Source organism: Toxotes jaculatrix, chromosome 20, assembly GCF_017976425.1.
Source record: "Toxotes jaculatrix isolate fToxJac2 chromosome 20, fToxJac2.pri, whole genome shotgun sequence".
Taxonomy (NCBI): Eukaryota; Metazoa; Chordata; class Actinopteri; family Toxotidae; genus Toxotes; species Toxotes jaculatrix.
The window spans coordinates 14134627-14147909 of record NC_054413.1 but is presented as its reverse complement, the minus strand read 5'-3'; the positions used below and the strand labels follow the sequence as shown (position 1 = coordinate 14147909).

Below are 13283 nucleotides of genomic sequence, written 5' to 3'. Positions count from 1 at the left end.
AGGCCCACTTCCTGGTCGGCCGCTTCCTTCCTCCCTGTCGTCGCTGGTGCAGACGCCGAACTGCAGGCTCTCCACCAGTTTCGTTTGGCTTGGGCCTGGACTTTTAAAAATTGAATGAATGCACTGTGGGGTTGCTTTTTATGCAATGTCCCCATTCTTGTTGTTGCATTTAGTTAGTATGGGTTTCGGGTTATTCTTTTGATTTTTTTTTTTCTTTCTTCGTTTCTGTTAGATTAGGCTATTTGGTTTATTAAATATTCTGTTTAACCAGGGTCTGTGCTGGTTTATTGTTTTTTTTTCTTTTTCTTTCTTTTCTTGTTTAATTTTTTTGACATTCCGTTATTCAATTAGCCCTGGTATTCAGTTGGATTTTGTTTTTTTGTTTCCTGACTGTTTCTTTTGCCTGTGACAACAATTTTATGTTTTGTTATGTTTAGTTATTGATATTCTTAGTGCTTTGGTTCATTTGTAAGCATTGGTTTGTTTTCTTTTGTTAGTATTTGTATATTGGTTATTTGTTTTCCTGTGTTGGGCGTGACCCCGCTAATTTTATCTCCTTGTCCCCTTTTTTCAGTGGCTGAGAGCCGAAGGTAGTGGCGGTCGTGATGCTGGGTGGTGGTTTCCCCCTCCTTCTTGTGTCCTGTGCTTCCCCTGGTCCTGGATTCCTTTCACTACGTGTGCGTGTGTGGCTGTCACATGTGGCTGGGGTGACATTTTTTAAATATTATTTGGGCTCCCTCACAGCCCTCCTCGAGCTGGCCCCCCGGTAAGCCTCAGTCCTGATAAGGTCCCCCCTTTTTCCTCACGTCCCCTGTGTGGGAATGGTGTAATAATAATGTTTTAATACAATTTTGAAATAAAGTATATTGATCATTGCTTTGAAACTACTTCTCTGCCCATGGTAAAACGAACCTGGGTGCCTTGGAGTTGATACAGTTGGCTATAACTATTTCCTTGAGTGAAATTCCCAAGGTGCCATTGTCTGGCTTTGTAGGTTGCTCTTAGTTGGGTGTTGTAGTGATCTACACCATCCGCTATCTGCTACCACCCCCCTCTTATCATATATCTCATCTCTCTCTTGCCACACAAGTATATGATGTTTATTAATAAAAGTGTATGACCTCTGGAGTAGGAGGCATTAAATCCTCTGCCATTGATGCTGCTGTCTGAGGAGAAGTGGATGAACATGGAATCTCCTGTAGAGTGGAGAGAACCTGGAGGATCCCGACCACAAACACTGGCGAGCACAGGGGATAGACTGGTTGCACCTAAGAACAAACACATGCACAAAGAAGGGATATGTGAGATGTCCAGAAGAACAAACAGACCACAGCAGCAAATATATCTGGGACTTCTTTAAGAAGTCCCAGGTATATTTGTCTTTGTATATAAGTCTCTACAGAAAAGGCTTTCGTGGCTTACCATCTCTGATGACAAGGCTGTCAAAGTAGCAAGTGGGGTAGTCCTCCATGTCCAAAGACAGGATGTTAAATTCTACAGTTGAGTCTGGAGAACGTATTAACCAGGTACACTCCTGGTTATGAGGATAGTTTTCAGGCCAGCCAGGAGAAAAGAGGAAGCCAGGAATATCCCCTGTCATGAGAACTCCGCCACATGCACCTGACATCCAAACACACACCCACGGGCACAAAACAAAGAAAAATTACACTGAGATGATGCACATTCAATATTGACTTAATAAGGGGGAAAAAAATAAAATACATTTACAGCAAGGGTAAAACTTAGCGAGCTGTGTAAAGTCAATCTATTCCAGTAAAAGTTATATCTGGCCAATCACAACCAAAATACGTGCTGATGGGTAACCGTTCTTTCACAAATCCATCTTGAAATCCAAACTGATGCCTTTCAGTATTGAGGGTCTTACATTCCCCGTGCACCTTAACATCAAGGTAGTGAGCCACTTTAGATATTTGTGTATTGGTATTTTCTAATTACTACATTTAACAGCCTATGATAATTTTAAGAGTACCTACTGCTATTACTGATTGTCAGAGATGGAAATTTCAAGGTTGGATGTCAGTTGGATATCATCAAATTGAATTAATGAATTTTTCTATGTCACATCTTGCCCCTCCATTTGACTTTTGGAAGAAATTCCAGGGCCATAAAATTAACCTTTCAACTTCACAAAGATTAAAGGCATTGGGAGGTGCCAAATTTTGAAATATTACTGGTCGTTCATTCTCTGTGCCCGATGCATTTGTCTTGCTGCTGCTCTGCTAAGGTGTTGCTCATGCTATCCAAGTGTCTACTATTACTACCCCAGTAGGCCTATACAACACAGTAGGAGGCCTATTGATAACATTAAAGTTAAGGCTCTGCTAACCTGCTCACACCAGTCTACCTCCATTGCCACCATCTTCCTTGTAATTTTCTTCTGGCACTTTTTTGTATCTCCAGCAGCATATAGTGTGCATGTCATATATATTGTGTGGTTTACATAAAATGGCTCAAAGTCACTAACTGTTGCGTCTGACCTGGTGGGACAGTAGGCGGTATTCCAGAGTCCTGGACAGCAGTCCATTCCACAAGGAAGCCTCGTCCTCCCACCACTGAATCTGACTGAAATTGCAGGGTGATCGTGCTGCCTGAGCTCCTTAGGGGAGGGGGCAGGTCCAGACCACAGAATGTCCCAATGGGATAGTAATGAACACTGGGCCCATCAAATATCTGGAGAGAAACAAGGATTGAGGGCAAAATGGATAACATACCATCATTTCAAGAGAGCTCTAATCACCACGGCCTGGATCTCACCAGACCTGTGTTCTCTCTTATATATCCTGTACACAAATGACTTTTACAGTGAGTTTGAAAACAAGTTTATAGAGGACACAGTGATCCTGGTGCACTGTTGTCCTATAGTTAGTTATTTCTTAACAATCTTTCCTACGATCTGTAACAATATCAACCAGCATTTTTTTTGTTTGAGACAACCGGCAAAGATTCATATCAACCAGTCTTTGATCACTCTGTTTTAAAGATTGTTTTCTCTTTTATTTCTCAGCATTGTAATCTGTTTTGTAATAAACAGTTGGTAAAATAATGTAGCTGCCATTTGGTGATACAGTTCCTATCGTTTACATCCAGACTTTCTCTTGTCTCATTTGCTGAAAAACACAGATTTGTACCTTGATGTGCAGTCAATGTTCTTATGCATCTGTATCCACTTTAAAACAGCTAATGAATCAAAACTCAGCTTAATTCTGTTGCAATGAAGTACTATGTGAAACACAATGCAATTAATTACACGTTAACACAATAGCACAAACATTCTGACTGTAACTGTAACAGGTTAAATGAAGGATACAATGTGATTTCAGAGCACACACAATCTTACTTTTAGCTGGTCATAGTAGCAGTCATACAGGTCCTCAATGTCCATGTCCAAGAAGCGAATCTGGATGTAGCTGTCTCCCTCCACAGTTATGGTCCAGCGGTAGTGGGCATTATTGGGGTACGTTCTGGGATAAAGTGGGGATGCTATCTGACCAAACTCCCCCATCACATCATTGCCATACACTGAGAAACAGTGAAGAAATTAAGATTTAGATTTCTTTTTCTCTTTCAATTTATTTATTTATTTATTTTTGGTCAGACTTAACATAACTTAACAGATGAATAAATGGAGGTGTACACAACACAGCTTCTTTACACGTAGGCAGTTACTGTACATCAGTAAGATGTTTCTAGGAGTAATGACAATGAGAAGGGGTACTACATGAGCTAAGAATACACAACCACTGACTACCAGGGGCAGTGTGAAGATATCTATCACACGTGCAGGAGGTTGAGACCTTATACTGACAAAGTCACAGGTACGACCTTGGTGATGCAATTGACCTAATAAAGGCGGATGACACCCAGCACTTGTCACCTTTTCATCTGCTTTTGTTTGTTATTTTAATTATTTATCTCATTTTAGATTAATATTTTTGATTTATTTCCTCTGGTCCTTATTTGTACTGTAAAACACTTTGTAACTATGTTTTAAAAGGTGCTCTATAAATAAAGTTGTAGCTAGTATTATACATTTCAGGGACATAGCCAAACTGATAATAAATTGGACACAACTGCAGCAAATTTAGCCATGACAATTTTAAAAAGAAACATTTGAGTACACTGTATCTTGTAATTGCCAAGGTTTAACTACGTTCTCAATAATGAGACAAGCTGCACTATTTCATAGGATGAACCAAATTTGCAGAGAACACAAAGCAAAAGAACAAAAATTAAAATCTGGAACTCCTGGACCTTCTGACTCGTTGTTGCCCCAAGGGGTGCTGCACTTTTTTACCATTCCAAATGAATCTAGAGGTAATTGTGCCCCAAAACCCTAAGCATGCTAGGAAAGATATCATTGAGTAATAAAGCCATGTCCTAACAAGTATGTTCATTTTCATAACTGAAACAATTGCTTTCATTGAGACAGGGAGATGAGTCCACCTCTCTAAATCAGAACAAATTGTCCTCAAAGCAGTTTGGCTTCTCCTTCATTCAACACCAACCTTGCAGTTGTACATCATTGGTCCAAGTAACACTTGTACAACTCTGCCATACACTATCAGCCATATTTTACATCCAGGTATTGCATACTGTCTCAGGGACAGTTTTGTATGGTATTCATTTTATGAATTTAACATAAACAAGCTGGATGAATTGTGTTTACACAGATACTCACAGTGTGAGAAGGTGGCTCTGAATCCTGCTCCACTGAGCGATGCGTCTGAGACGAACTTAACCCACAGGATATGTCCAATCACAGAGGTATAGTTGGACGGGAGGGAGTTTCCACAGAATCGACCAACCAGCGGCCCAGTTGAATTGCCCTCTCTGATTTCCAGATAGTCATTTTGACAGCCAGAATCTCCCTGCAAGTGAAAGATACTAAACAAAACACGACTGTTATTGATATTTAGTAATGAAGTATCCTATAAATACAAAATATCAGTAATAAAGTATCCTACAAATACAAAATATCAGTCAAAGATTAATTATAGGTACATAAAAGTATGAAATATTTAACTATGTAGTGCTTAAACAGAGAATGTGCACCTGTTATCTTTGTCTTCTGGCAACTTTCACAATGCAGTGTAGTTTGTTTTTACTGTCTCTTTTCAGATTTATAAAGCCATATCACCAATGAAGACATCAAGACTGGGTTCCAAAATAACATCAAGATCACACCATCAGTGTCCAACAAATGAGTTATTTGATTAAAAATCAGTTATCTCTTTTCTGAAAGGAACAGAAGCCAAAATATTCACATTCTTTGAATGTTTGTCCTTATGCCTTATTCTAATTATAAGAATAAGCTAGCTTTGTTAAGAATTAGCTTTGTGACACATTGCTTTCACTAAGTGGCCTATGTCACTGGGCTAAATGAAGCTAAAGTTAGCTCACTCCAGAAAAGGTAGCTTCACTGTAGACAACACAACACCGGGGCTTATTACAGTTTGCTTCACAAACATGTGATCAAGTGCAGATGTGTCTTGAGCGTAGAATCTAAACTGAATGAACACCAGACCAAAACACCTGATGCTTTAAAACATGGAAGAGGTCAGAGATCATCATCAGAGTTAGCCAGAGGAAGATCAAGGAAAACACCATCTGACTGATCATCTTTAACAGGGGTACCCTATCACTTGGTATGACCAGAAGTACAGAATTTCAGTCATGTTATGACACCTCTGAAATATCTATTTGCTGTGAGATGTTGCCAAAAGCTCCAGAAAAAGCTACAAAGGGAACTTTGAGTGAATATTTCATCACAGATATGTCTGCCCAAGGTCAAGAATGAACCTCCATGCTCAAATTGACTAACATAAATGAGAGCTGAAGACGGTTTCCTGGTGAGCTCCTGATGGTCCACACACACTCCACATTAGGCGGATAAGCATCTGGATAGTTAGGACTGTTAAATGCACCACTTTCCATCACCAGATCTCCTCCACAACCTGAGCAGAAGAGGTGAGAAGAATGAGTCTTGCGTGGGATGCTGTCAGTAAAACAGTGTGTATGCACAAGAATGATATTGAATTTGCAGTGATCAGTTCTAAGTGTATCCAGCCAGAACTGTGAGCATTGAGAGCCGATATTTCTTACTGGAGGTGGATGCTGAGTAGGTGGCTCTGAACCCTTTTCTGGAGACGGAGTAATCAGAGATGAAATTGACCACCAAAGAGTTGCTGAAGGATGTCACTGGGTGAGGTACTTCAAGGCCACAATAGCGCCCTGACAAAATTTACATTACATTTTTATTTGAATTTAAGGCTACAATTGATTTCAATAATTGAACAAGCTGATTTGTTACATACAATCAACATAATGCATGTACAAACTGTTGTGGAAGTTTAAACTTCCACAACAAAACCCAGTCTGATCTCTCTCACACCCAACACAAAATAAAACTACCTATAGAAGGTGCCTGGTAGTTATCTCCATCCAGGATTTCCACAGCATCATGGGAGCAGTTGGAGTTGATCATCTCTAACTCAAAGTCAGTGAAGGACAGGGTCACATGGTTGACTGGCCATAGAAAGACAAGTCAAAGGTTAAAAGTACACAACATTTCATGTATAACACCATGTAAACAACAATTCTTTCTTTTAGTCTGAGGACCTTGACTAAGGCAACTCACATGGTTCCTGTGCTCTGATGATCCAACTACAGTTCTGATTGGGTGGGTAGGGTGCTGGGTACCGTGGTGATGCAATGGCCCCACCAATATCATCTGTAGTGATGGTTGCACCACAGGCTGTTGAAAACAAACAAACAAAATTAAATGGTCAACGTCCTCCAACCCTCGGCCACCAGAACATACAGCTTGAGCTGGCTGACCTACTTACAATGGGGACATGGAACGTGTCTTGGCTAGTGCAACAGGCAAAAACTTATAGAATGAGAATTCATGTAGAAGGTCTGAATGAGACAGAAATGCTTCTTTGCTGTCAGCATAACTGGTTTAAGGCTTGTCTTGCATCAAGCAGTGGAATATTGTAAAGTTGTGTCGAGCAGTGTTTATGTCCTCAGTCTTTAAAATGACACTTTGGAGAGGAGTGTAACATTACATAAACTGAACGATACAGTTGATGTCTTACTAGAATACAGAAAGACGGTAACTAAATATAGAGTGTGCAGTTGCACTATGTAAGAAGTTTGCATTTTTTGAAATTTTGGTAAATTCAAATTGAAGTTTATCACAACACAACCCACTCTCTACTTGTTTGCTTTTACAGTCAGACTGAATTCCTTTAATATTATTTTTATCAAATTCTTTGTAGAAATCATTTTTATTTGTTATATTTAGCTTATGCAGTTTACTTAAGAAAGTTGATCTCTGGACATTTGTATGGTGCACTCGCTCTGTTACAGATAAAGGTCAATTCATGTTTCTTTCATGTTATAATCACTGCACCTTGTCTGAGACCAGTTGTGGTCTTTGTGCTCCCTAACATTATCATGACAGTAGTCCAAGACAAGAATTGGCATTGGAGGGATTGATGGATTAAAAGATGGATTGATGGAGTTGATATTTTACTTATGTTCAACAGAAGTTAAATAAGACCCACCCTCAGAGAAGTAAGCACTGAAACCACGGTGGTTGCGACTAGAGTCAGACCTAAAGCGAACAAAGATGGTGCTCTGGGTGGAGGTGATGGAGGGAGGAAGACTGGTGCCACACACATGGGCAAGCAGAGGAGAAGATATGGTTGGACCATCATAGATCTACAGAAGGACACACATATGGTTTCAGTAAAGCTATGTACCTTTAATTTACTTACGCTTTATACTTTAATGGATTCAGAATAAATGGTTAATGGCAAATAGGTTGCATTTACAACCCAGACCATAAAGATTTGGATAGTTACACATTTTTCTTGTTCTTCAGGGTCTGTGGTTCAGCATATTCCATTTGAATAAAATAATGGACACAACATTAAAGTGCAATCTTATTGTAATCTTATTGAAGGACTGCCTGCTAGTGGGTAGACGTTAGTATTGTCCATTTAAGACAAGGAGTCAGAAGAGATACTGTTGGCAAATATGAGCATGCTCTTGTTGTGAGCTGTGTTTCAATAGAGTTGATTACATAGTTTCATTTTAAGTTTCACAGACAGGCTGCTAAAACAGGCCATATTGCAACTCAGCATGACACAGAAGAGACTTGGGTGCTAATTGCAAACACTTGCATTAATAAACCACTGTCAAAAAACAATAAAACAGGTTCTGGGAGCTCTAATAGGTTAGCAACAAAAAGAAATGCTGTGGCACTGTGCTCTTGAACTATAAATAAATGTTCCTACAACATTCACTCACAGCCACATAGTCCCAGGAGCAGTTGCTGTGATGTTCAATGTCCAGGTCAGAGAAATTGAAGAAGACACGGTGGTGGGGATCAACACTAATGACCCAGGAACAGTCCACATTGTTGGGATAGCTGTTGGGATACAAAGGAGAATGGATCTCCCCTGATGGAGCTGTGACTGGGCCTCCACAGCCTGCAGGAAGAAGGACAGTTAATTAAAGGTTACAAAGAGTGCTGGTGGCGGTGGAAAACTGCAGCTTGTTTCTGATGCATTGTATCAATATCTGTGTATGTATATGTCAATAGTGATGATGGTGGCAGTCTCCTGTGCTTTTTGTTTGTTCACTGCAAAAGTACAATTATACACCCCAAGTATTAAACAAAAAAATCTCACTTTTTAATTAGCTGACCGATTTTCTCCCTTTTTTTCCATCTTCGGGAGGACAAATTATTTTAACATTGCAGTCCATTTAAGAGCAGAATTTGCAGACATAATACACATAGGGATTGTAGCTATTTTCACTTGCCAGTTTAACTAGGTCTTTTTTTCAGTGTATGTATATATGTATGTATATACGTCTGTGTGTCATCAACACACACATATGCACATGTATGTCAGAATCAGAAACACTTTATTGCCATGTATGTTACACATACAAGAAATTTGGCATGATGTTGTTGGTGCAAACAGAAAATTTGGACTGACAAGTCCCATGTGGGTTGATGATCTGGAAAGTCCACCAATTCAAGTCCCCCCACTTCTCATCCACTGGGCACACAGGTTTCTCAGCAACAGATCACAAACAGAGTAGGTACTGTAAGATCCTCAACCACCATCATCAACACAAGGTTGTGTCCTAAGCCCCTAATTGTTTATCCTCTACACCATAGGTGTCAAACCTGTTCCACAAAGGGCCATGTGGCTGCAGGTTTTTGTTCCAACCAATCAAGAACACAGTTTGACCAATCAACTGTCTGAAGACTGAGATCAGTTGCTTAAATGAGTCAAGTCTGGTGTGCTGCTGCTTGGTTGGAACAAAAACCTGCAGCCACACGGTCCTTTGTGGAACAGGTTTGACACCTCTGCTCTACACCAATGTATGTGTCTGCCCCTCACCCATTATTACATATTTCGAATACCTTCTGCTGCTCTACAAAAGTGTACTACAACCCATTCTCTTCCATTGTTTCCACTTTTTCTTCAAAATGTTATCTGCCTTCAACAGGGACAGTCTCATACACATCACATCATCAAATTCTGAAAAAGAACATTGAACAAAAATCGTGTGGTACTCAGTGATGTGCACCCACCTCCTGGGACTTCAGCCCAGCTTGCATTGAAACCTCGACCACTAACATAGGCATCAGACTTGAAGCGCACTGTGAGCAGGTTGCCAGTGCTGGAAACACGCATCGGACTGGATGTGGTGCTGCAGAGCTTGGCCAGCTGAGGAGCCGACAGGTCTGGACCTCCATACACCTGAGGTGAAGTCAGAAATGATGGTCAAAGGGCCAACTGCAATACTGTTTTTTTTTTAACTTACGGGTTACCAGTTATACTGCTGATACATTTACAAAGCCATTAATACATTTATTGAGAAAAACTTACATTATGTCAACACAATAGTTTCTACATAGCACATACTGTATATGTTATGGGTAAGAGTTTGAGTTTGGACAGAAGGTCCCAGAAGGTCCAGTAAAAGAGCTCAAGGAAGCAGCTGTGCGCTACTGTTTTTAGGAAGTGAGTAGTTAACCTGACACACATTTGCCAAGCCAACCAGACAGTCTTCATCCTTGAAGCTTTTCTAGGTGAACACAGATAGGTTGTGGATATACTGGTGTAATTCTCTAATCAAGTGAAAGTCAGAGGTGCTTATTTACCTTATCCGCTTTGTGCACTGTGGGACATAAGGCCACAGGGGATGTACTTTACTGGCATGCTTTCATTTTATGCATTTTATTTATCTACTTCACCACATTGCAGAGGTAAATACTGACTAAATTTATGTGACAGCTATAGTAACTGATTACTTTGTAGATTAAGGCTTTAAGTAATAAATATGTGATCAGTGAATAATATGTGATTCATTGTTTTGGAGTACCGCTTTATCTCTGGGGAGTTTAAACAGTAGTTAAGTAGTTAATTTTACCCCCACCTTTAGCAGCTACTACAGTAAAATACTACGGTACTACTACAGTGTCTGACACATGATGTCACCAGTTTCTTCTTTCCTGTCAACTTCATTGAGAGTGTATTACCCTGATACTCTGTAAAAATTAAAAGTTGTGTGACTAAGCTGAAAAAACATTATTTACTGCATTATATATATTTTTTCTTATTAGTCTCATTAAAATATGCACATTACACTACAAATACATCAGTTAGACTTTAGCTTTGTGTAAAATCTTCAGAACCACTTCAGAACCTAATTATGAGGTCACATTTTTGAAATCTAAAATGACAGGTTGGCTAAATGCACAAATGAGCGTCTTTCACTTAACTCATCAAATTAAGTTATTTAGAAATATTGTTAGCTTATAAGCTTATTTCCCTGCTGTTCCTCGTTCTTCTCCAGAAAGCTTTGTTTTTCTCAGTTGGAAATTGCAGTAGAATTACTGTCTCAGTTGAAAACAATGGCTGCTTGTTACAGTATGTGTTACTTGTCTCAGATGAGTCATATGGTCTTTTTCTCTGATTTAACCAGTGAAAACCCTCAAGAGGGTATGTATCCACCCCACAAAAGTTTCTTGGAGTTCTGTTTGAAGACTCTCACTGTGCTGGATATCTGGATGGATATCTGGCCTAAAGATGGAACTACAGAAATCACTGATACCACAGCAGTGTTCCAATAATTGCTTATCAAAACAACTCTGTACACCAGCACTGGAGATGGTGAATGTTTTAGCCAAAACCTAGCAGAGAGACAGGTCCACATCTTACTTCCAGCACATCATAGCTGCAGTCTTGGTGGAACTCCACATCAAACTCTTGGATGGTGAGGGTGATGCTGCTGCCAGCTGATGTTGTGATATACCAGATACATTCCTTGTTTTCTGGATACCTGTTGGGGTAGTCTGGGCTGTTGAAGGAGCCACTGGGACCAGAGAGCTCCCCACCACAACCTATAAGGAACATATGGGCATATGTTTTGACAAGGGCATGGGTGAATTTAAAATACTCAAAACCACTAAATGATTTCATAAGCACTCTAAGGGCTCTTTCTTCCAGGCCCTCAGCAATTACAGAAATCAGTATGTAGTGTCTGGTTGATCTGGCCTGGCCCACAACAGCAAAAGACATTTCCCTCTTACCATTCTGGTACCACATCATCTGGAAGCCAGACATGGACACAGAAGAGTCTGATCTGAACACCATGGTGAGGGCTGAGCTTGTGGTGCTGTTGGCTGGGGGTGGCGTGTATCCACAGAATGTACCAATCAGAGGAGCTTGCTCGTCAGGCCCATTATAGAGCTAAGGATGTAACATTTGGAGAAAGTGGTATGAGAGGAGAGTACAACCCACAGTCACAAAAATACATGTACATAATGGGTTGCCAAAAGTAACGGAAACCCTTAACAATATAATGCTAGAACAGAATAAACATGGAAAATTTGGACTTAAGTTAAAAAAAATAAAAATAATAATATATATAAAAATAGCTTGAAAAGGTTTAAAAGATTAATTTTATTGGATTGCATGATTTGCAGTCCAACAAAATTGCACTAAATAAAACTGACATCATAACAATATGATAGTGTATTTGTAAAATATCAGATTTAAAATGTTCGTTTTGTTAAAATAGAATAGACTGTCAAAGACAGTTCTGGTTCATTAAAACCCAACCCCATGTTAAACAGAAATCTACTGAATGATGTGTTGCCATGCATTATGAAATTATGTTGGATAAAAAAGGAAAAAGATAAATAAGCTTTAAACAATTATTTGTCTCACACATTTTGTATGTTATGGACACATCACTTTCCAAAAATCAAAACAAAACTAAAAAATAATGGTGGTTACAGTAAAGACTCTCCATGCTCACTGTAAAATCTTGTTTTACATCTCATTTAATCAATTTATTTAAATCAACTCATCCTTAAATTAGATTTCATTCAGATCCGTTTCAAAACTTCAACTATCATGACTTCAACAAGATGTTGCTAACAGATGGAATTTAACATTTTATATGACGCAAAGCTTTGCCAAGCAGAAAAGGGTAATAGGTGCAAATACCACAAATTTTTAGCTCCCTGCACCTGTAGTGATGTCCTTCCTTATTTTTAATGAGCAAATGTCTACATTTGTAAAAGAGTACATTTAGGGTAGACTCAGATGTTTCACCTCTGTAAAAAGAAAGCTATCATAATAAGAGTATTAGGTTCGGGTTGAACAGCATCTATCTGTGTACCTTGATGTAGTCATAGTTGCAACTGCTGGATGTGGCCTCCAGTTGGAAGGCAGTAAAGGTGTAGTTGATGGTGTTTCCATTGCTGGCCTGGATGGTCCAGCTGCAGTGAGAGTTGGATGGGTAGTTGTTAGGAAAGTTGAGGGACTCCACCATTCCTCTGTGTCGGCCTGAGATGACTACACCACGGCATTCTGAAAAAAATCCAACCAAACACAATGCAATACAATGCAAAACTGATTTAATTTGAGTTTTTGTTGGTTTCTGGGGAGTCCAGCCAGTATTTACTAACGTCATAATTCATTATAAAATGATGTAGTCGAGCAATGTTGCTCATGTTTAAATGAAAAAAATCAGAGACAGCAAAAAAGTTGTGGGTTGCTGCATGTGGTCAACTCAAGATATTTAGTGAATATTTGGTACTACTCATTTTGATGACTACATTTACCTTTACTTTAGTACATGGCATTTTCAAGTATCAGTACTTTTACTTGAGAGCAGTTTTTGGATACTGCACATCTAAATGTGATTAAAAAACATTGGATTCT

At 39.4% G+C, this 13283-nt stretch overlaps 1 protein-coding gene across 1 annotated transcript in view; it reads right to left on the bottom strand.

Annotated features, from left to right (window-relative positions):
• The window catches only part of cubn (cubilin (intrinsic factor-cobalamin receptor)), an 80927-nt gene that overhangs the window by 32473 nt on the left and 35171 nt on the right, over nucleotides 1–13283 (bottom strand). The window contains exons 27-41 of the mRNA XM_041065904.1: nucleotides 12739–12929; nucleotides 11642–11801; nucleotides 11271–11452; nucleotides 9638–9806; nucleotides 8338–8519; nucleotides 7590–7746; nucleotides 6659–6775; nucleotides 6433–6546; nucleotides 6124–6252; nucleotides 5843–5975; nucleotides 4700–4905; nucleotides 3359–3540; nucleotides 2499–2691; nucleotides 1423–1620; nucleotides 1122–1268 (exon numbers count right to left, since the gene is read on the bottom strand). Coding sequence (XP_040921838.1) covers nucleotides 1122–1268; nucleotides 1423–1620; nucleotides 2499–2691; nucleotides 3359–3540; nucleotides 4700–4905; nucleotides 5843–5975; nucleotides 6124–6252; nucleotides 6433–6546; nucleotides 6659–6775; nucleotides 7590–7746; nucleotides 8338–8519; nucleotides 9638–9806; nucleotides 11271–11452; nucleotides 11642–11801; nucleotides 12739–12929 — 2460 coding nt within the window. The remainder of the gene's footprint in view (nucleotides 1–1121; nucleotides 1269–1422; nucleotides 1621–2498; nucleotides 2692–3358; nucleotides 3541–4699; nucleotides 4906–5842; nucleotides 5976–6123; nucleotides 6253–6432; nucleotides 6547–6658; nucleotides 6776–7589; nucleotides 7747–8337; nucleotides 8520–9637; nucleotides 9807–11270; nucleotides 11453–11641; nucleotides 11802–12738; nucleotides 12930–13283) is intronic.